The sequence below is a fragment of the Myzus persicae genome, unplaced genomic scaffold, assembly GCF_001856785.1.
Source record: "Myzus persicae strain clone G006 unplaced genomic scaffold, MPER_G0061.0, whole genome shotgun sequence".
Classification (NCBI taxonomy): Eukaryota; Metazoa; Arthropoda; class Insecta; order Hemiptera; family Aphididae; genus Myzus; species Myzus persicae.
The window spans coordinates 419,478-445,301 of NW_019103867.1; the positions used below are offsets into that span (position 1 = coordinate 419,478).

The 25,824-nt window shown below is 31.7% G+C and overlaps 1 protein-coding gene across 2 annotated transcripts; it reads left to right on the top strand.

Moving 5' to 3' along the window:
* Positions 1-607: 607 nt before the first annotated feature.
* LOC111035607 (cysteine dioxygenase type 1) lies at positions 608-14,450 on the top strand. 2 transcript variants are annotated; one of them, XM_022317286.1, is made up of 4 exons: positions 608-790; positions 8,299-9,012; positions 13,111-13,280; positions 14,196-14,450. In XM_022317286.1, exons 2-4 carry the CDS (start codon positions 8,307-8,309, stop codon positions 14,232-14,234), a joined length of 915 nt encoding a protein of 304 aa, XP_022172978.1. In that variant the 5' UTR covers positions 608-790; positions 8,299-8,306; the 3' UTR covers positions 14,235-14,450. The 2 variants fall into 2 exon arrangements, with proteins under 2 accessions (XP_022172978.1, XP_022172976.1); XM_022317284.1 differs by lacking the exon at positions 608-790 and adding an exon at positions 7,964-8,228.
* The last annotated feature ends 11,374 nt before the right edge of the window (positions 14,451-25,824 follow it).

Below are 25,824 nucleotides of genomic sequence, written 5' to 3' on the forward strand. Positions count from 1 at the left end.
ATTTTTATATGATTACATGCTTGATTCTGCAATTTGTGAGATGCAATATATAGAGTGCAGTACATTTCATGTAGATGCTCTTTATATCTTAGAGATTTGTTATTGAAATTTGTAGATACATTTCTAACACAAATAAAAACATTTCAGTGGTATTATACATTTTTAATGATATAAGTGATCTTACTTCAAATATTTTTTATTTAAAGATTGCATCTTAAAAGTTAATTAATTATTTTGCTAGAGCCAATTAAACTTGAGGAAAAACGCTTAAATTAAAAATGTAATCAACATAACGATACATTTAAATATTTAACTCAATATTATTTAGGTGCCAAAATACGTAAAAAATAAAAACTTCTTTGTAAGAGAGAATATAATTCAATTATTTATTACTATTATAATAATAATAAATTCATGAAACAAAACAATTAAACTATTATAATAAAAATTTGTTTTTTATATTAAAAATATCATACGTATTTGAAATAGTTTAAATGTGATGCGTATAATTTATATATTTGACATTTATCAAGTGGTAGGTAGCGTACCTACTTGTATAATTTATAAATGTTATAAAATTGGTGTAGGTACCTGCCTACAGATTCGATAAAAACATGATCAGACTGAATGACCAGTTCATGATACGAACACGAGTGTATAGTTGCGTGCAAACAATCAAACTAATAAGGTACAAGAACTCGATCAATAAGAAAACTCGAACTATACCTACTTGTTGATTCATTTTACGTATACATTATAATTGTTCCTCTAGCATAATTCAAATTTAAAGGTAAATACATTTATTTTATTTATTTATAGCTTTTGATATTCATTTACAACCATATATTTTTATCAAATTATTACGGTTTGGAATAATTATGCTGCCCGGTTATTAATAATGCTTCTATTTTATCAACTACAATGTATATTAGACATATTATTACTCGTTTATTGTACATCCATCTTTTTATTTATCAGGTATTTGTTATTTTCAACTAACAACTTAAACAACGTTAATGTATATATTAAACAACATTTTATTCAGCGCACACTGCGTAAGCATCTATAATGGTACCGGCATATAGTGCCATACAGTAATTATATCCTATTGTAAGAAAATAATTTTAAAAATAGTAAAAATGACAATAATTACGGCCTTATAACATTTGCGCATCGTTTGTTTACCTGCACCAAATTATCGTAAGTACATCAAATGCACATCAATATTCTGAATAACAAAAGAATGTAAAAAATATATTATGTTATATATAATGTTATACGATGCGCAATTGTCTTACAAAAAGGGTCAAAATTAACAATAATTATGCACAAAAGACAACCGGCGATAATGACCGCTTACCCTTATAATTACTGTTCTCGCTAACTTTCAATACTATATGGTTATAATATTTATTGTGGTTAATGTAAGTATAAATTATATGATAATTAGGAGAAGGATTTGGTTCCTACGTAATTCTACTTTTCATATTTTAAAAGTATGCTGTTTTAACCCTTTTAAATGTAAAATTAAAAACTCGAGAGGATGCTGCTACCCATGTATGTGTAGTTATCTCCGTCTAATGGCATTGCACATTTTCATTCATCAGAACCGATTGTGTATTGTTAGTTTATACATAAAAGTTATAATTGACTTTAAATGTAAGAACATTATCTGTGTTTAAGTGTCACCTTTTTTCGATATTTTAATTCGTATGCTATGAATAAGGTTAGTAATATGTCAAAAATTAAAAATGCTCATATCCAGCTTAAAAATTCAACTATCAAAAAATCCAACAAATAATGTTCTTGCTTTTAACTTTTATGATAGGTTAATTAATTCTTATACTAAAACTAACAAAACGCAATCGACTCTGTTGAACAAAAATGTGGCAGGCCATACGTTCGTAAATGGAGACGACACTTACATAGGCAGGCCCTCTTAAGTCCACTGGGATTGTACTGGAGTTTTGTCAATGGAGAATGGACGGTACCTAATCCAATATTATATTTTTCACACTTCTAAAAGCTACTGAAGCAGAGGGTATTTAAAAATATTCGTGTCCTCTTAAAAAAAACACTGAGATTAGTTTAGAGGACGCCACTGCATCCACATTTGTTGTGTGAGCACGTGGGTGGGTCACGTGGCATAGACAATTTACGTTGGGAGTTCTAAAGTGCACTTTTGTCGTATCGTTAATTTTAATATGTATTAGTCAATTTGCCATGTTAGGTCGGAGCAACAAAATGCGGGTGTATGATCCTCTTAAAATGTTTATATTTGTCACCTCCCTCCTGTCCATAAAATAATACCTATATATTTTTTACTTTTTTCTTGACGTCCGTATTAATATGCGTATACTTGAAAAAATACAATAATATCAAATCGGAATTTTGTTTTCATTAAAATTGTTATTCCATTGCGATTGTGAATGACGCAAAATGCCCATACATTCGTCATGAAATAGTTTCGTTATTGTAGATCGTGTTATTGCCTTATTAGATAAATGCCTTGTCTGGCTGGTGGCTGTGCCTTAATAGCTAATTAGTACAAATACATTATTATATTATTATAACATAGTATGTATAAAAGTTATAACATATACACACATACCTGTCAAACAAAAAAAAAAAACAGAAAATCTAGCGCACAAAGGCCGGCAGATTAGATAAGATATTTATTTGAAATTGTACATTATTATTATAATATAGTTACAATACCTGAATTCTATATCATTAAATGTAATAACAAACATTAAAATCATGGTGTATGTTAAAAACTCTTAGCAAGGAAAATAATCCTAATATTGAAGTTCGACAGTACTCTATATTACGGGAAATGTTTTATCCTACTGATTTTGCAGTAAAAAATTATGTACTACACTTTGTGTAGAACAATTTATTGTGACATAAATGTATATATATATTAGGTACCTATACGTAATGCGTTTGTAAGTTGCAAATAAACCTGATTCTTTGGAAACAAACTGTTGAAACTAAACCATTGTTAAACGCAAACTATTAATTTATGTAATAACTGTTAATGTAGTGATAGAATCAATATATTTCTTCATAATACTTACAGTCTGATAATGACCTCGAACATCAATGGCGAGCTTTTGTCTGGATGGCCCAAGAATTGAAGAATGTAGGTATAATATGTCTGTATGCATACTCGTTAGTCGTTACTATGGGACTACAGAGCTATATATTATATGAAAAAATCCTAAAAAGCCCCATTGAAATTTACTGCCGAATAAACGGGCGTGATTATACAAAAGTGTTTAAAATCAAAAAATCCAATTGAATTATTAGCCCCAAAAATATGGTTTAATGTTATTATTATTGTTTTGACGCCAATGGTTGACCTTATTACCTATCTAGTTTTTTACGTTTGTATTATTACATACACACAGTTACCGGCTATACCGAATGATATAAGTATGTAACACATTGGCATTTCACAGGTTTTTCAATAGTTATATCGTTAACATAACTCGTATAACATTTGAAAAATTATTACTTTTGGAAAATGATACTATGCATACTCCATTATTACAGGGTGATGTGTATTCAATTATTTAAATATTGTATTATTACCTACAATTACGAATTGCAAGCATTTTATTAATTTCGTGTATACGGAGAATTACCTCGTTAATTACCAATTGTATTGTTTTCAACTGTAAAGGGTACATTTAAATTTTAATTAATCAATACACAATGTTTTCTTTTTTTTTCTTGGAATTTTTCAATGCCTTAACCAGCAGCTTATTTATGGTTTTTTTTTTATTTGGAAAGTTTTCTAAGATCACAGTAAATACTTAAATCACTAAACCATGATCACAATAAGATAAAATTAGCTAAAAATCTGAGAGTATTGGAATAATTAATACTTCTTTTCTTTGCTCGTGAAATACTGTTTACTACTCATACATATAGAGCATCCAATTTATTATTTTTATTACATAAAACATTGATTATCTATTATTGTTTATTGGTAATTGCTGATTGGTATTTTGTTTAAGTTATTGTAGAGTATAGTATAAATGTTAATCTACACACCGAATAATATTTTTCTGATAAATCAAAACAAAATCATAATTATAAAGAGTTCAAAGACCAAAAATCATGGTATATATGAGGTAGTTCCAATAATTTGCGTTGTGTAAAAAATACTAAATAGGTACCTAGCATATGTATTCCTATTTTCTTAAAATCTTTAAATACGCCTAAATAAATAATAGTTAATTGTATATTTGTATATTATATTATAATATATCCATTAAAAGAGTCAGTATTACCTATGGCCTCACAAGAATCTAGTAATGTGTTTTAGATTATCAGTACCATCGCTGTTTAAATAAAATATAGACTTACTTTTATAAATAATATTCTGAAAGAGCTTAATATTTTTATATGTGAACAAGATTTGGCCGATATTCAAGTTTATCTTCTAAATACATAATATATATAACAAATATGAGTGTACGACTTTAGTTTTCAATAACTGTACACGATATATTATACTATAACACTGATCGTTGGTTGTTGTACCTGTATTTAGGGTTTTATTTAAATGGTATTTTAGTGTAATGGTATAGTTTCAAGGAGATTTCAATTTTCAATTTACTTCGAGGTACCTATCGGCGTTCGACATAATAAGAATTTACTAGCCTTGAAACATTATACTTACCGAACACTGCCGTGTACGTTTGGACTTTTGCTCGAAAATATTGACTGTCTAATTTTTTTTAGTAGTTCATCGTTGTGCACGTCTATTCGCAGTGCTGCACGCGCAGCCTAAACACTTATTTCCTATATTTTAGACCTAAAGTAACTGAAATATTAACACCACATGTATACCCAAATCATGAAAACTATAAACTAATTATGAAACATCTCGCAATCCATATCTGTACCTATTGTATTTGTTTATTGTATTCGTTTTTGGTGTTATTGTTTAAAATATTTATTTAAATTATGTAATTGGGCCTCGCCACCTGTTTAAAATGAATGATATGTAGGTACTGGTGAGAGACCCAGGACAATTGCACAAGGACGTCGTATAGGATCTTCGATACTTTTCGATACTGCAGTCTGATGTCCATTAACACAGTCGCAGTGGTAGTTGTTATTGTAGCGGTACAGCTTATAATGTTTTTTTTTTCTTACTGTTCCTCGATAAAAAAAAACTTAGGTCTTGTATATATATATGTCCAGTTAATGGTTTGTTTACGTCCAGTCGCTTATCGCGTTTATTATAGTGTATATATTGCAGGTATTTGCGGTACATGTTTGAAAGTGATGTTAAATTATACGGTAGAATCGCACAAATATCTGAGTGAAAGCCGCAACTCGTTTTAGCCGAGAATTATATGTATTTACCTACCTATATTGATAAGGTTAATTATATGCTGAAAAATAAGAAAACACTCCGACGCATACCTACAATTATATTATACGAGTTCGACGAAGCCTCGGTGGGTTTTGAATTTTGATCCTACCGTGTGTGTTTTTGCAAAATATACAGGACGATTATTTTAATATACGAATCGATCGATATATCTCTATACACGCCGGGGCGATCGAAACGTTTTTGTCTTTTTGAATTAATATTTACACGAACGTGTAAATAACTCAGTTACAGCATTATAGATAGGCGGGCACCTATATGCGGTTTGCACGAGTTGTATGTAATAATAGCTACTCATTGTAACTACGCTTAAGTACGTTTGAGTGCACCAGTTGCATTGACTTTTGATCTTCAAACGACAATCGGTGTTACTCACTATTACATATTATAATGAATTATAATCCGTATTATACAACACGATGTGTGTACTGTTACTGGTAATTTGTATGCAGGTTTGGCTTTTTCGTTTAGAATTTTCGAGTTATGATAGCATAATATGCTGCATATCAAAATATTGTGTCGACGGGTTTGAGTTAATAGAATCGCCCTGTATAATTACGTGTCCAGTATTACTCATCACATTGTTGATAAATTCCTCGAATCCGCTTTTATTTACCACGAGCCATCGACGACGGCAAAACGATTCGCCCTTAAACGTACTATACTACAACAAACTTACCGAGTTGTAATTACTTACATGATTATATATGTATTTGTGTACACCTATATGGTAACAAATGTTTACGACTTGGGTGAACTCTGGTAATCCAGACACCTAATGGTTCATATAGCTAGCTCGCCCGTATTACAATAATGTAAAAAATAATTTTCTTCTTGTAAATATGACACTAAATTATTAGAGTTTGAAAAGGTAAAAATATAAATGTGTTTGTTTTATAACGAGTGGTTATTTTGAATTATTTATCAAAAAAATCTTGGAAAACCGTATAATTTGTTCGTTTAATATCGAGGGACTGATTCGGTTAAATCTATGATTTCGGGTACAACTCGGGGCCTACCTGCACACATTGACTTGGTAAGCTTGGGTATGTAATTAAGAGTGTTTGTATATGTTAACTGACAACCTACATTGAATATAGGGGAAGGTTTTTAGGCTAAACTGCTTATTTTCATGGCACCTTAGTTGCGTCCCGTAAAAAAGGTATACTCGAATTGCGTCCCACTATATTGGCTAGGTGGTAAAATTGTTATTGCGTTTCCCGGTGTATTGATTACGAGGGAATCTGGACTCTAATATTATGTTTCGATACATTATACTACATGCCTAATATTATAAATTATGATAATGAATGGATTTTTTTACCGATTCAAGCAATATCATTGATAAGAAATAATAAGCAAGTTCGTTTATCGTCATCACTCATCATGAACAATAAAAACACGACGTCTATATTTTACCTATGCCCTATACTATATCTTTAAATAAAAATAAAATAACAAGATTAGAATTTGTGATAAGCATATCTCATAAGTATAAACCTAATTTTTGACTGAAATTTGGATTGATATCATTATTATTATTATTTTATTATTTACTTTTTTCTCACATTTGATGAACAAATTTTTGATTGACTTGTGATTATATGTTTATAACTGTCATTTATTTATTTATTAATTATTTCATTGTTAGTTGTATAAGAACCCCTGATTAAAACACTCGAATTGCGTTCTGGATTTTTTAAGACACAATTCCTGCATACCTTTTTTACGGGTTGCAACTCATGTGCTCCCCTTATTTTGTGGGTGGCTATGAATGTGGGATAATCGACCTTTTCGACACCGACTTCTACTTGTACAAGGAGGTACGTGATTGAGCGAATGATTTTGTGTGCAAAATATAATATAAACATAATTGTAGGCACTACTAACTATCTTATCCTGTCTATCGATACCGGACGATTCTTGTCATAAAAAAATATTATTATAACTAACATTATTTCGAAAACTATTGTAGTACATTTTTTTATCTAATCTGAAGTCATTACAAACTACAAAGCAACATTTTTTTTAAATAAAGTTTATTTTACAACTTTGTTTAAAGTGATGGTGAGCGGAATGGAATTGCACAGGGGCACCCTGAAAAATAATTGTTCCAGTGCAATATTCCGCTTAAACCAACTTTGAATAATTATAACTGATTAACTACCAGGTTAGTTTTACCCTTAATGTTAATTTAATCTTACCCCCTGTTCTCATTACGTCTGGGCTGGTCGCTTATACATAAATAAATAATACTCAGAACAATATCTCGCTTCAGGATATTAAGTTTAAAATGTATCAATCTAATGATTAATAAATACTTAAAAAGCTATAACAAAATTATATCAAAATTGCCAAATAAAATAATTTTTAGTGGTGTTTTTTAATGACTTCAATTTATGTGAACAAATATATTCGACAGCTTTAGTCAAACAACTAGTATCTTTTACGATCAAAGAACCACCGCCCTGTATATAAACCGGGAAAAAATATAAAAGTGGGGTAACGCGCCTCGTCGAGGTGGGACGCGCCAGGTCTGATACGGACGCAGTATAAAAAACAGGCGCTTTCCGGTACGGAAACTACAATTATATTATCATCGTACTCGATCGTACCATCGTCCACATAAAATAACAAACTTTTTCCGCGTCATCCACACCAAGGCACAGTTTATCTTGCAGTAGTAAGGTACCAGCTTCGGTATCGTTTGATGCTCGCGGTATCTTGTCCGCCGCAAATTTGATTATACAATTTTAAACTCGGGTGACGTAGCATCGTGCATGGTACAAGCTCGGGTGATATAGCATCACACATGGTATTAACTGGGACATGTGTACATATATATATATATATATATATATATTATAATCAGTGTGTCTGCGCAGGTGTTGGTATGGAACGCGTCAGTCAGCAGCAACAGCAGCAGTGCGTCAAGAGAAGAGAGGTTCCGACCACGATGATGGACGACGATGACAGCGAGCAACAACAGCCGATGCCGTGGCCGACGAAGAGGCCGTGCAGCCGGCCGACGCAAGAGCAAGTGCAACGGGACGACGGCGGCGGCGACGACGACTGCAGCTCGACGGTGCGGGCCATCCGGGGCTACTGCCGGAAACGGAACATGCCGTCGGACGTGTACCGGCCGGTGGTGCGGCAGGACGCTGACCGGTGCAGCGGCGGCAAGTTCCGGCTGACCGATCTGATCGGCGAGCTGCACAGGGTGTTTGCAGAGGACCGCGTCAACGTCGAGTACGTGCAGTACCTGATGGAGTCGTACCGGAGCGACCCGGCCGAGTGGCTCAAGTACGCCAAGTTCAACAAGTTCCGGTACACCAGGAACCTGGTGGACGCGGGCAACGGCAAGTTCAACCTGATGGTGTTGTGCTGGGGCGAGGGCGACGGTTCGTCCATACACAACCACCCGGAGTCGGATTGCATAATGAAAATGCTCGCCGGACAGCTGACCGAAGTGAGGTTCGCGTGGCCCGAGAAGTCCACCGTCGACGGCGACCGCGTAGACGAAGACGACCAACAGCTCCAGCCCATGTGTGAAATAGGACGGACGCTCCTGGAAACGGACGGCGTGTGCCACATAAACGGTCAGAATAAAATGTCACAATAACATATTATAGCATTAGTTAGCCTAAAGTCGTGATATTATGGTCTCGATTTTGACTTCCGGGTAAATTATTACGTATTACTGCTCGAGGTGCCGTTAGTGGTTAGACTTGTCCCCTTCGACGGTTTTCGTTTTCAACCGAAATATTATAAAAGACGAATTTCTCTAGACTGCAGTCTGTAGTCGATCAAGGCAATGTGCGATTCGTATGGTATTTTTTGGCAAACCGATAAATTTAACAATTATTATGAAATCGTTGTTTCTAAAAATCCTTACAGCTAATTATGTTTAAACCATACATGATTTCCATTTTCCATTATTATTCGAACACGCGTTATTATAGAATTATGTGCAAGTATTAAAGTTTGGGCGGGTGTGACCGAGGACAAACTACGCATGTGCACTAGCTATAGGTACTTATTATATGCTATAGGGCCCGAAGGTCCATCGTCAGTATACTATATTATATTATATTTATATAGGAATTATGAACATATATTTGTAGTGGTTTTAAGAGAGTGGTCCAAATATATTAAGTACATAGGTAAGTGAAATGAATACAATCATATTGCACCTGTAGCCTGCCGTTAAACATCTCATGATTAAATATAAAAATATAATAAGACGCATTTTATGGACAATTTCTTTTTTAAATTATATTATTTACGTTACAAGGACTCGACAAATAAATAAACGTTGGTTTAAATTTCTTGCGATTTAAATGAAATAAACACATAATCGTGCACATATTTAGATAGTTTTTATACTATTTTTAGTTCGTGAATTATCACGCCCTAGTCAAAGGTGAATTTTGTTTTTGTACAACATAAAATTAGTGCTCCGAAAGTTTCATTTATAAAGTGTGGTATGTGATAGACATATAGATGAGAAATTTATTTCATCTAATATATTATCGATACTAATTTATCATCATAATTTGTAGATATACTTTAGCTATCTTGCTGAGCAAGAGTCATTATTTAAATTTTATCGTAAGAACTAATATTTTCTCCAAACACGACAAACCTACAATAATACATAGTATAGATGTCTCCGACTTTTACAATAGTTATGTAAACAGTAATTTTACTGTACAGTATATTGAATTTTGAAGATTTTGTTATACACTCTTTCTGGCGTATATTCGTATATTATATATTATATTATATTTCGTATATTTTTTTTAAATTCACAATTTTCACTACCAACTACTGAATATTTAGTACTCATTGCATTTAGTAAGCATTTTAGAACGTTTTCATTCTTTTTGTCGTTTGAAAATGCATGAAACAAAGTAGCACAAATAAATTATTATGTGAACATTCGTTTAAATTTAATTGTCACGAAATGGACTTTACACTCTCGGTAACCGTATTCTGCAGACTGCAATAATTTTCACCTACATGTGAATATATCGTAAGTGCCATCAAATCTGTATTACCCGTTAATTATTTTGTGTAATGACGACTTATAAAGTATGAAATATATTGATTTCATTTACGCGTTATCTGAATAGCTATTTAATATATTATACAGCATTTCGATTAAATTGGACGATCGAATTAAAGTGTAGGTACAACACTTCACCTGTCAGTCACTTAACTGGGAGTTTTTTCATGGTAAGGAAGCCAATATTTTTTTGTCCTTTTCTTCTATAAGTGTACCCTGACCCCGTTACAAAACTTTTCGTTATCACTCACATATTTTACTGACATATTTAATAAAATCTCACCGTTTATAATATCATATAATATAATATACAAACATTGGGACGATAAATAAAACTACCCTAAGCCCCCCCCCCCTCTGTGGCGGCGTATTTGACGCCTGTGCTACCATTTTATATTTTTTGGTTAATTAGTTCGTTATAATTATGTGACAAGGCGTGACGTTAGGACACGAATACAGTACCTACCAATAATATTATAGTGTATATTGGAGTGTATATACCTACCTACGTCATCAAACAACTGTTTTTGTAAACGAATGGTTAAACCTTAAATCGTTTATATACATATTTCGTTATTTACTATCGTTTGGGGGGATAAGGAAAAATATCGTCCGCTCGCAGAAAACAATAGATGGTTTAATACATTATGTACACACCTGTGGATTAGTGATCTCACTGCTGATATACAATATAAAATATTATTGCTGTATAAATATATATTAGCTTTCGATCGGCCAAAGCTCTTCAAGTAGTACTCTCGTATCTCGCTTGATATGTAATAAAATCGATCAATCCTATGTATACCGTATGCACACAATATAGGTATAGAGTGCACGATAAATGATAATGTTGTTTTCGCTGTACGACGACTTAAAGTGCGAATCCGCGCTCGTGCACAGTGCGTTATAATACTTATAACTTATTACAAGATTACGAACATTAGCAGAACACACTTGAACACTTGACGTTATCCACGTCGACGGCATATATAATACGCACTTTGGTGTTTGTCTGCGTGTATTATAAGTACCTACGTCAGTTGACTCGAGATCGGTAATATATTTATCGAGATAAACTACAAATCGTTTCGACACACAACAATCTCTTCACTCACTTGCCGGAAAATTATAGTCAAGTGTACCAAAGCCGTGCGTTTTTGCGTCTTTGTAAAGGTTGATTCACCGACCACGCACACAAATCTATTTTGGCTTCGATGATGAATATTTATTGAAACTCTGATTTTAAGGAATTTTAAAATATACTTTAAGTTGAAGACCACATTTTTTACTGTAAGCTATACTGAGTAGATAACGTTTTTGAAAATGTTGATGTACCTAGTTGAAAACGAGTAGTTTCTCAGTTAAAATGTTTTTACGAAAATTTAAAATAAATATAATAAAAATAGATCTAGTATTAGTTATATCTGAACTGTTTTTATAAATTATAAATATAAATTAATAATTATTACGATTTCCAAATCACCATAGCCCATATGTCTTCCAAACTCCTTATTATAATGCACTTATTATGTTATTATGTAGTATTTACACAAAGATGAATAAATAAAAAAATACTCATTTGAATTTTAATCTTGATATGTTATCCACTAAATAATTTACAGTAGAAAGGGGGGGGGGGGGTTAGCAATTGACAAAAATAAATTTTTAATTTTTATAACCAAAGGACAATCCACAAATTGTAGAAATAACCTCAAGAATTTTAAAATGCGGTCTTTTTTTAAAAATTATATTAGAGTAGACTTGCATAAAATAAAAATTGCACACATAAAATACGAAAATTGAAATACGGCAGTATAATCTGTTCGGTAACATAACATTTTTTTTTTAAAAAAGAAGAATTTCCCGGCCATAGTAATACGAAATACAAAAACAATAACCTAACCAATTTAAATGATGAAATTTAAAATTTGTCATGATTATATTGTTCGGTTGACCGCTGTATCGGTTTCCGTCGACTCTGTCTGTATTATGTTGGGGTATTACATTTACATATTATAGTTAATTGACGCGAATTTGACAGAACTTTGTGCGCTTGTTTAAAAAGAGAAATTCTCTATAGGTATCTCAGTGTACCTATACATACCGATTAACTAAAAGTATTTACCTATATCTGCCCAAACACGCAAAAAACAAAAACATACGAAAACGTTGTTTGCATTTCACCTCATCTGCACATATAACATATTAATGATAATAATATCATATGAATACATATACCGCATTAATTATCAACACATATATGTGTATATGTTTTATATACATAATTCCGGTTGAACGACTCGCTTCATTTTTACATAATATTTGAAATATTTGCACATAGATGTGCGAGATCTGTTTTACGTACACCTGCAGTAGTGTATCCTGTAACTTCCTGTCTAATTAAATATTTATAATTCCATTTTTTTCTCCTTATGGCATTCCAAAATCTAAATTCCCAATCTCCTATACACTCACAATTCGGGTATTATATTCTATATTCAATATTTCATCAATAATAGGTGATGATAATTGATAAAGCATAGGGGTATTTTCAAATACAAAAAACGAAATTCGAAAACCATCGATGTTTAATCATTTTGTTTATTTATTTTTTGTGTTATTCCCTCAGATTCGATGGGACTACACCGAGTAGAAAACGCCAGTCACACTGACAAGGCCGTAAGTCTGCACTTGTACTGTCCACCGTTCGAAGAGTGCTCCACATTCAACCAACAAACCGGTCACAAAACGATGGCTAAATCAGCGTTTTGGTCAATTTACGGCGAAAAAGTTTCCAAGGTATATTATACACTCATACATTGTTGGTGCAAATACACACCCACGCAGATATTAATAGGTAGATAATAAAATATAGTGGACAGTATACGATAGATGGTAAAAGATACTTTTTAAAAGTCTTCAAATACAGATACAGATACTATAATACTTATTTTGAAAAGCATTTAAAACGACGTACCCAAACACTCAGTAAGAAAAGTAACGGAGTTCAAAAGTATTTATAGATAATTTTAACTCTTTCGAATTTTGTATAAAATATTTTTTTAACTTTATAAATCAACTAAAAAGATTTTCATATTTTATGTGAATTTTATAGACCATTTGACACCGTATACTTTGATGGAACTTTAAAAATATAATCATAACTGTTATCTTTATCGAAGTATTTTAATTTTCAATTGAATATAATTCACAGTAAAAAAATATATATTGTTTTACATATCCTCAATGTTTATCTTTATTTTACTTGATAAAAATTAAAATAGAAACTAATGAACTAAATATATAAACTAAAAAAAATAATTATTTAAAATTAGTACTTGGTTAGAAACTTTGGGAAAATAATAGGACTACTTTATTCGAATACTTTTTTGAGCACTTAAAAAGTATTTGAAAATTTTTACTCAAATGTTTTTAATCAAGTACCTACTTTACAAGTCTGCAGTAATATCTAAGCACAACTATACCATTATTATACTCCTTAGTCCTTAAGCTACGGACTTCAGTGTTCTGGTGAGCATGTGAATTATTGTGATTAGACTTTGGTGATTGTTATTGCTACCTATCCGTAGTATATTTTCTTGTCTGGTTAGGTTATATTTACGCACCCTTACACCCACGCCTGTTGCCCACCTTACGCGTAACTCGGCTGCGTGTATCACAATTTGTTCATATTTCATTTTTTTTTCTTTTCAGAAACGTGCCGAAGAACATGTACCTACAGATGATAATTAATTTTGAGCTACAATAATAATCATACATATTATTATGATATATTATATTTTGTTTTAGATGACGAATTACTAATTATACTATCATATCACAATACTAGCTATTTCAATGATTAATATTGTTATTATATACAACATTTCGTCTGAAATCGTGTGTCATGTTAGATATAATATACATATATAAATAAATATATTATGTATTAGTGTTATCGGTAAACGATATTGTATTTTACTATTTTAATATATTATTATACATTTTTTTTTAAGTTGTAATACATTAAGTCAATTATTATTGTGTGCAAGATATCTTATACTTATAAGTTATCACCCACCATCATTAAAATTATATACATGCATTACAAATTACAATATATGTACATATTGTTATTGTGTTATCATAATGGCAGATGCATATGTGCCCTAAAAACCAAATAAATAAGCATGCAAACATATTCTATAAAATGGACAAAATTGAAAACACGAAAGAAGTAAGGAACGTGGTGCGCTCTGGCAATCATTTCAACATTGGGGGGGGGGGACTTCAAGCAGCACTCCCCCCTAAACATTGTCCGATCCATCTCAAACAGGTGCCAATATCTTGCAAATAGTTTGCAATATTTTGCAAAGTCACTTTTATAATTTGCAAAATCAATATTTTCTGTTTGGCGAATTTTACAAGTTTTTTGTTCAGTTTATATTTTTGATCCAATTTATATATTCTTATTCAACTTGACTAAGCTCAGAATCTAATAAAACTTGATTATATCACAAAATGATTAATATTAACCATCACGAATTAAAATTCATAAAAAATATTAAGTGTGGGATTGACTAATAATAAAGAATACAAATTTTTGCTATTGTAAGAAAAGTAACAGCGATGAAAAAAATATATAGTAATTAATTATTTACGATTTAAATTATAAATCACAATAATAATACTTGCTTTGATGGCTGTATGTTAAAATTAAAATTAAAATAATGAATTATGTTTGATTTTAATTTTGTAGGCATGTTAGAATTACGTAGAAAAAAGTTTAAAGACGTATGAGATACAAAAATAAATAAATCGAGGTGTATGATGTCCACAAAAATATTTTATTTCAACAAGTTCGCTAAAAGCATTATTGTAGTATTCAAAATATAGTATTAATTATTGAAAAATATTACTTTTATTATCAGTAAAATGATCAGTCTTGTTTTCAAATATATATATATAGTACATACCTATATTTTCATAAGGGTGTTCATACTGGTTTTTGACAATTAGTTACTATAGGTACACACCTGATCAATAATATCCATTAATATTATAATATATTATTGAGATCCGTAACAAAAATATTGTTGGTTCACTCTTCATGGGCCCTCGCCCAAGCATGTTCAGTAGGGCCAATTATTCTGTTGAAATAAATAAAAATAAAAATACACTCGTAAATATACGTAAAAAAAGAAACAATATTTTGCTCATGAGAACAAGTGGCCTCAAAATTTCAATGACTGAAAATATTGAATGAACTGATAATAGGTTTTTTTTTGATTAAGACGTTTTTTTGTAAGACTTTCGACACTTCGCCAAACATGACCAGCAAACTCCGAGAGTTTTACGTTCAGAAATAATCTAATATTCGGCTTTTTAAATAAAACGTCCTGATTTTCATTTTTCTTCTCTCATATTCACCATTTTGTCGAACAGGTCTGTCAATTATCCTTTCAAAGGTGAGTAGTTTTTCTTTGTCTCCCTGTGCTGGGCAGGGCCATGTTACTATAGGGCGAATAAAAAAGTATACAATTTCTCTTTCATACCTTTGGATAGTAGTCTATAGCTGAGCATCACATTCATAGCAAAATATGACTTTTTGAGCACCAGATTAAACAATATAGGAGACGTTACATCACTCTGCTTTAATCCATATTGAACTTCAAATTGTAGAGACAACTCCCCGTTGTACGGTACTTTACAGTATGTGTTCCAATTGCATATTTCTACGATTATTATCATGACTAGCTTTTTTGGGATTTAAAAGTTCCTCAGCGCTGTCCGTAGTTTTTGTCTGTTGATACTATAATAGACTTTTTTGGATATTCAGTCTCCTGAAAATCTCAACATTTATTATGGTTCCTGTCCATGGTATTTTCAAATAATAGTGAAATGGCTTTAGCTGGTTGCTTTAATTGCTTATAAGCGTTTAATTTTTTGAATTTCTAGCTTTTTAAAAGTTGCATTAGTCGTTATGAGTTTCTATTAGAATTATAAATGGGAAGGAAAGAATACTTAAATAGGCTTGCATAGGTTACCTACATTTATAAATATAAATATATATTTTTTTAATGGCTTGGTGAAATATCAAAATTGGCCTGCCTAAAATTTTGTACACCCAGAAAAAAAACTGAAATTACGCCCCTGATCATATACATTATAATATAACACTTACTATTTTATGAAATAGGTACAATAAATTATTGTAATATTTGATACTATCATATATCATGTGAAATCTGTAACTGAACTCGAGATATGCTGAAGCGTGACACGTCAAAATATCCCGGTCAAAATATCCCCACAAAAATATTCCATGACAAAATATCCCGCATAAAAATTTCCCGGTTAAATAATAACTCAAAATGTTGACCTCTATTATAAAAATTGCGATTAGAAGTAATATACGCACTTTATCTAAATTCCAAAGTGAACTTGTGTTATTCGTTATTTTGATGATAGAATGTTAGTATAGAGTGTCATACTGTCATTTTATTTCATTACCTATAAAGCGTATCGTGAGCATTTAACGTTACTTATTTTGTTTTATTACTTTCTTATTGTATTAAAAAATGCTAGAATTTATTAAAAGCCAAAAAGGCAATAATTTATTAGTATTTGAAGGCTATTGTTTAGCATTCACAGAAGGAGTGAAAAAAAAATAATTTGACGTTGCACGGAATATAAAAGTAAAAAATGTTTGACAAGGTGTTACACAACCACAGACGACTTATCAGGTTTGTTGATTTATAATTAATTATTATTATAGGAACCTAAGAATTTTAAATTTCAATGTCATAAAAATTATAGTAAATTAAAAAATATTATAGTGGAAAAAATATATTTAATAAAATATAAGAATTATCGATATTATTGATTTAAAATATATATGTTATGGTAAAAGCACAGATTAATTTAAAAAATGTTATTTAATTTGCGGTAAAAGTACAAATACTGGTAAAACCTTATTTAATTAAAATTGTTTTGGCTGAATAAATAAATAAATAAATAAATAAGTATCTAATTTTTGACGAATATTTTTTTTAAATTTTGAATTAATAATTACGGGGGATATTATGTCATGGAATATTTTTGGGGGGATATTTTGTCGGGGATATTTTGACCGGGATATTTTGTCGTAAATATTTAATTGTTGTAATTTGTATTATTTTACTGGTCCAACCAAATCATTAATTAACAATTTCCGAGGTGACCCCTCGGTCTACAGATCATACGTCAGAAGAATTTTTTGTTTTGATGGTTCATATAACAACATTATGATACAAATAATATAATATACAATTAATATTCATTGTAATTTAACTTATAAAAATTCAAATTATCTAAGTAGAGATTATAAATGAAATGGATTTGTATTTAAAAAATCCAAAAATAAAAGACAAATAAAATAATATACTAATAAAAATGTTTATAAGCTAGCTGTCAGAAAAAAAACATAAAAATAAACTAAGTACCTAACTCAGCATATATGCTATAGTAATGGAAGTAGAAGACTCCACCACACTTGAAACCGAAGAAAACAACTAAATCGAAACCGAAGATACCTTAATAGTCATTGTAGTCGTAGAAGAAGAAAAAGAACAAGAAACGACAGACGTCATTCAAACAAAGAGGAATCTGTTGACGAAGTCGTAACCACTCTTCTAGACGAAATGATCAAAACAGTGTGCCGTGATGTACAATCGTAGATGGCCTGCGTGGTGACAGAAGTCAAATATTGTATTCTTGAGAAGCGCCCGGGTTGCCCGGACATGATGCAATTCTCAATGCCGATACAACAGAAAAGACGCTGACGGCAGACGAACCAGTGGAAGTGAAAGTGGCATTCCGACCGTGGCAGATGAAAAAGTGGAGAAACAGGGTGAACTTGCAGGAAGAACGACCCGGATGCGCCATCAGCAATAACTTGGAAACCTCGACGTGGAGCGGAAGTGAGACGGACAACCCGTCTATTGATGTGCGGTTGCATCCGAGGGGAGTGAACTCGCAGTTCGGTCCTCCCTCCTCCTCCTCGGCCGAGGAGCGCCGGACAAGACGGCGGCAAAAATCGCAAAAATTGCCACCTGAAAGAGTGCATTACGGTGTACGGCGGTATGTCACCCCAATACGTTTCCCGGCCACCCACAGCGCGACGCGTTGCAGTTGTTGTTGGAGTCGCTTGTTCGCGAGACCATCTAGCGACCAGGCCCTTTTGGCCGCCATTGGAGTGACGTCGATTTCGCCGCTACAGTACTTCGAAGATGGCAGAGTAACCGAAGGCGAATTACGGCTCGGATACTTCAAACTCGACGGGCGAGTGATAGAGGAGTCATAGCACCGCCAGACGCGCGGAAACTGATTATTTTTCAGGGTACGGCGGTGCGCGACTCCTCGGCACAGCGACGGACACAGACGCCGCTATCGGGATGCCAGGGTGAAAATCGCGGAGAGAATCAGGACCGCGGTACGTTGCTGTGAGGTCCGCAGATTTTCTCCAATTTTTTACTAGTCGGTCGCAGCCGATTCCGCAGCACCAATAGCACAACATCAAGCACTATATAGCCGTCAGTCATCTCGTAGCGGTCGGGCCTTGTCCTCCGTCATGATGGTTGTCGCCTGCGAGCAAATACCCCAAAGACGCCACTCGTCCGCTAACAGGATCGACCTTGGAAAGTATAGAGGTGATCAGTAGCCTTTGCTTTACGCACACACTTCCTATCACATACCACCCCTCCAAAGCTTATTGTGTCATCTTGTCTGGTGTTTTTTTTATACTTACTTTTTTATTGTACAAAAACATAATTTGTGAGGTAATAATAATAATTATAATTATAATTATAAAATAATATTAATAAGCTATATATATATATATATTATATTATGAAGGTAATGATTATAATTATATAATTTCTAAGTAATTTTTTGATCATCTTTATGTATTTCGAACCTTTACATGTTTAAAAATCATGCTATTATGTTATGTTACTTATGATAGCCACTTTGGGCTTTTTTTTCAATAACATATTCTATTATTGTTCAAAACTGTCTGTCCACCGTTGTGGAGTGTACCTATATAAATTAATTGCCACAGATTTAACGACTAATAAAATCGTCAAAATATATATTTTAACAGAAGACTCTTAAGTAGCTTATCTCGCTCGCGGGATCGGCCTTAGAACGCATAAAGTTATAGATTACCAGTAACATTTGCTTTACGCACACACCACTCCCTTAAAGCTTATTTGTGTCTTGTCTGATGTTTTTTTTAAACTTTTTTATTGCACATGGACATATTTCATAGTTTTTTGTTCAACTTTATGTAGTTCGGACCTTCACATATTTAGTTATCATGTTATAATACTAATGATAACCACTTTGAGCTTTTTTCAATAACATACCTACTGTGGTATTTTTCAAAATAATTTGTCCACCGTTGTGCACTTTCTAGAATGCGTATTTAAAAATCATACACTTATATATATTAATGTTTATATTAGCCACTTGGAGCTTCTTTTTTTCTGTAGCATATTTATTATACTATCAAATTTTTTATTTCACTTTGTTTTATTTAAACAATCTATTTCAAAAATGATGCATGTATTATTAATTTGTTAAATTAATAAATAAGTATTCTTATTTTTTGGGAACATAAAAAATTATTGTTTATTTTTTTTCGTATTTTGGAGTGTATAAATCAATTTCTACAGATTTAACAACTAATAAAATCGTTAAAATATATATATTTAACAGAAGACTCTTAAGTCATTTATCCCGCCCGTGGGATCGGCCTTAGAACGTATATATATAGGTGATCAGTAGCATTTTGCTTTACGCACACACCTCGCCGTCACGTGATAATCCCTTAAAACTTATTTTATCTTGTAGTTAATAAAAATGCTGTTAAGATAAAAACAATATTATTTCTTTTTTTCGTATTAAGAGTCTATTTGTATTTTTCTTTATTTCAACAGAATAATGGGCTTCACTGAACATCTCGTAGTCGTCGGCTCGTGAAAGGGAACATGCAAATTATAATTCACATACTTTCAAATGCACACAAATAATATTTTTAAATTACAACAAAATAACTGAAATTGTTATGTTTCATTTCAATACATCGATTTTCTTCCAAATATGAAATTCAAATGTATGTCGAAAAAACTGAGTTTATGTATTTTTTGATTACGCCTTGAACTACTTATGAGAAACCTAGTTTTAAGTATTGAAAATTGTATATATTTTAAACCACAAAATAATTTGCAAATTTTCATGAATTTTTTCAAAATTTTAACCTTTTATACCTATTATGCTTATAAGAAAAATCGTGCCTATATTATATATATATATAGATAATAATATCTTTAATGTAATTGAGTTTAAAAAGAGATGAACAGAAGGTAATAGCAGGGCAGTTTAATTTCATTAAACCATTTAGAATTAAGTTTTTTTCCAAACCAATAATCTAAAATTTAAAAAAAATTAGTTACGACATACAATCGTTTGTTTAGCACTCATTGTCAACAAAATATAAATAATAAAAGCAATAAAATAATGAAAAAAGAACAAATTTTTAGGAGAAGACTCAGTAAATCTGATACAGAGTGGCAATTATATTATGTTACAACTCGTACTTGATCTATTGGTTGAGCCACAAATCACAATTCACCACCACAAAAGTATACTCATGATGAAGGGATTTCTATAAAACTGCTATCATGCTATGAACTGCGCATATCGCCACTCATATGATTTTAATAACTTAATACAATACATTATAATATTATATTATATATATAAATATAGTTTAGTCATACTTATATTTATTCAACTAATTTATTGTTAATTATATCAAAAAGATGGTCAATATTGACAGTTAGACGTTAGTAGGAAATAGCTTTCTTAAAATCGCGTAAGGCGTAACACACATTTGTTTTAATTATTTATTTTTTATTAGGGTTACAGTACCTAGTCGTACAACTAGGTATCTTATTTGTAAAAATTAAGGTGACAATAATACTCGTCTTATATTTTGGTATTTTCGATAGCTATAATACACTCATTTTTGTTTACTGTGTAAGAATTTAGTTTTTTTTTAGTTTGTTATGCATCATTTAAACTGACAATGTTTGCGTATCTATTATATTTATAACTAATATACAAACACAGATAATATTGTGATTTTTATTTTGCTAAAGTTTAGTTCTTTTACGTTCCATTGTAGTTTGGAATGAAAACGGTCGAGTGCTGCTAACCTCGTGGCTACAGACTGCAGTCTACAGCTACGGCAGAGTTTTAAACCCGTGTTTTTTTTATGATGTTTTTTATATTTTTGAACAAATAAATGATAGTAACCACAGTAAGGCCAAACTTTAAAAAAAGTGATCAGGCAAAATTAAAATTAAACATCCATAATCATTATGTCTAGTAGCATGTAACATAGGGTTCAAGGCAACTAGGCAACACCTTAAACATGGGCGGGTAAATAGAACATTTTATTAGTAAGAGTTTTTCTTTTTTCAAAGTGGTGGACGCCGCTTGCACCGCGGCTCCTCACCCTAGTGAGGCGACCGGGCACGTCTCTTTTAGGAAATCGATCAAATCTAGTTATATCCATACATTATTCCACACAAATAAAATATACATAAAACATACTCCATTTTTATAAGGATATATTTCTATCTACTGAATTCAAAACTGTATGACTTAACTAATATTATAGTTTTAGCTGACAGTAGTATATCTAGCACATGTTTGGGGGTTCTGACTCCATTTTTACAAAGAAATGAAAAAGTTTAAGAGCACATTACTGCCTCAGATGTTCAATAATTATTGTGCACACAATAATTATTAATTATTGTGCACACAATAATTATTGTGTGAGTTTTTTTTTTTTGCTATCCATTCATTGCAAAGAATATCTAAAATGCACTACTGTTTTCCAAACTCATAACTTTGGGAGGGGGGTCCAAGAGTCCAGGGTCCGTACAATTTAACCCATTCTGTATTAGGAACACTGACATCACAGGTATAATAGTTAATAAACATGAAATAACATTTTCAAACAGTTATTTTTAGTTAGGTTGTTTTAGACCACTTTCAACATGGCAGGACTCTTTCCGTGTACAACGGGATTAAAACTTTAATTTTTACTACCAACAACAATTTAAAATTGATGGAACAATGTGAACATTGGTTATGCGATGGTACATTTTCTTAAGTATCTAGTATTTTCAACCAAATCTATTCTATTCATGGAATAAATTATTCAAAAGTTGTACCTGCTGGTTGTGTACTTCTTCCTAATAAAAAATAAGATACTTACAAACGTATGTTTTTAATTAAAATTTTTAAAACCACTACTTAATCCAAAATCAATGATTTTTGATATTTTGAAAAAGCTGCTTTATGAGCGCTTCAAAATATGTATTTCCGTCAATTAACATTAAAAAGTGTTTTTTTCCATTTAACCCAACCTATTTGGTGACATATACAATCAAATGAGCCACAAATTAGGTATACAAACGATTCAAATGTTGCACTCGAATTAATAAAACTAGCAGCCTTAGTTTATGCACCCGAAAATAATGTAATTTCAGCATTTGAATCTCTGTTGGATTCCGAGTTTAATAGAGAAAATGAAAAGGTCTATCAGATTTAGTCACCTATTTTGAAGACACGTGGATTAGACGATTCTACCAGAGACCGAGAAGAGCCTCTTTATTATAATTACTAGAATTTTTATGCATTATTAAAGTATGATTTTCTACGAACTAACAATTTGGTCGAGGGTTAGCATAATAGTTTTAGTTCAATGTTAAGTCTTAAGTTCTCGTCATCCATCTAACTGAATTTTTCTCGACTTATTAAAAATGTAAACAAAAAATGGGAACTCCTTCTAAATAAAATATATATAAACACATTACAGTATGTCAGTATGAAAAATACTTAGGTAGTTCCCACTTTATTTTTAATTATCAAATAGTTATATTCGACTGGATCTCCGAATATGTTATATGTATAATTATTATAAATGTCTATAGGTAACGACAAAATAGGACTATTATTATAAGTACGATTAAACATTAGTCATTAAAATGTTGTTCCTAAACTCCTATAAATTTTGTTTGAAAATTTAAAATTTAGGAAATGAAATTTTAGAAATGAAATCTCTTAAAATGTAGGCTGATCGATCCCAAGTACACATATTAACGAATTCAAATCAGTTTTAAAACACTCTTCACAGTTCACGTTATCTGTCCATCAGTAAGATTGACCGAAAATATATACAAATGAGAATAAATTGTTTTCCGTCCACCCTCGCAAAGCTGAGGTGGTGACAAGGACGTGCGCGTGCGGAAGCGGTACCTAGGCTATTTTATAAATACACTGTCACACACATTAATGATCACTTACTACGCACACATTTAAAGACCCACATGCATACAATTTGAAAGTTTGAAAATTTCCAATTTTTAACTATTTAAAAACTGTCCAATTGCAATCCCCTTAAACGTGACTTTTCAATATCACTTAATATAGGTATAGAGTCCGGTAGCATCTCGGGATGCTTCGTGGAATAAATGTCGATGATTTCGCATCAAAAAAAGTTCGTCGTTAAATTTAATAGATTAATACGTTACATGTAAAAATTATTTCTTATTAATTTAATTGTATTAATATATGCGTAATTATTATAATTTTATATTTTATACTACAACTTAACTTGGATATCTACAATTTGTGTTCATAAATTCTTAATATGTTTTGACCTATGTTTTGATGTTAATAATATGTTTTTTCCGTGTATTTTTCCTTATTGCTTATTTTAATTGATTTAATTTGTTAAAACTCCAAGTTTTAATTGAAATTGATAAAAAACTAGAAAAAAATTATAGCGGATGGTCAAAAAAAATGGGGCAGGCAAAAAATAGAATTTCTAGGTACATATTTTTGGGCTAGTCCAACCCTTTATGTACTTATATGTATATTGTATATTAATATATTATATTATTATGTAATGTAAGTTACGTTCGAAGTCCGACATCCGGGCTCCGCCAACAGCGACACCAATGGTTCTAGGCAAACAGCTCAACCAGGCTTATGAGTCACTCGACCGACGCAGTTGGGTTCTCGACACTGCAGGCGAAACTTTAAGCCGTCTCGTTGCATGATCTCTTTAAAACCATCGGATCGTCAAACGAGTATCATGATGATTTGAGCACCCTCCATCCTCCGTCCGTTCTGCGTCCTCTCGAGCGGAAGCTGGCCGATCGGATTTGTTTCACAGCCACCATCGTTGCAATAAATTTGGAGTTTAAAAATGAACAAACCATTTTTTTTAACTAAACGGTAATTTTATCAACTTAATAATACTGATTTTTAATCTAGATATTAACAAAATGTAAATTTTGAAATCAACAAACGGGTCTGTTGGCCCTATCCCTATAATGTTAACAATGATTTTGTTGATTTAATTGCTATTTTTTTAATTTTACCTAGATTTTTCTTTCTGTGGACACAGTTACGATAACGATTCCATCCAGGAAGGACTCAATATTATCGGGGAGATAAAACACCAGTCTACCAGCCGTCCAATGGTCTTCCAAAAAACTGATGTCCCAATTCATCAGGCACTTGGGCGCGGTTAGCCGCCATGTTACCAAAAGTATTCCGAAATGTAAATTTGTAGTATGATTCGATAAAAAAAAACAATTAACAGGAGTTGTCTTTCCATTGTATAATAAACTAATGAATATATATAATTGAGTTTTTTTAATTTTTAAATATTATTAAAACACCAAGTATCCATGGTATCATGGTTAGTGCCATCGTTTGGCGATTACCACGGATAAATTAAAATACTAGACTTTAGATCAGCGGTTCTCAACCTTTTTTGGTTCACGGCACACCATTATACATTTATACATCATTACATCACAAGTTTTCACGGCACACTCACGCACTTGACAACCACAGCAACTTTGGCAACTTCGCCGGAGGCAATAGTTATCGTCACGCGCCTATACTAGGGTTGCCATTCATCCCGATTTCGCCGGGACACTACCGGTTTTTATACTACAGAGTCCCGATATTTTTCATTTCCCGGCCGGGACGTGGATAAGTACCGGTTTCTTAAAATAAGATTTAAACAATACACATATTAGTAAATACTAAATAAGTAAGACCACTCTGTTTTAAATTAAAAATTGTGTACCTAATTAATTTTTTTAGATAATTTAAAATTATATTTATGAATAAGATAATAATAATACTATTATTACATTTTGTGCTATTTCTAATTTTTGACTTTTTTATTTATTATAAATCATAATAT

Excerpts from the sequence above, each read along its gene's own strand:
- LOC111035607 (XM_022317286.1), top strand. The coding sequence starts at position 8,307 with ATGGAACGCGTCAGTCAGCAGCAACAGCAGCAGTGCGTCAAGAGAAGA. Across the intron at positions 9,013-13,110 it reads CGGCGTGTGCCACATAAACG|ATTCGATGGGACTACACCGA; the intron begins GTCAGAATAAAA and ends TTATTCCCTCAG. Across the intron at positions 13,281-14,195 it reads ACGGCGAAAAAGTTTCCAAG|AAACGTGCCGAAGAACATGT; the intron begins GTATATTATACA and ends TTTTCTTTTCAG.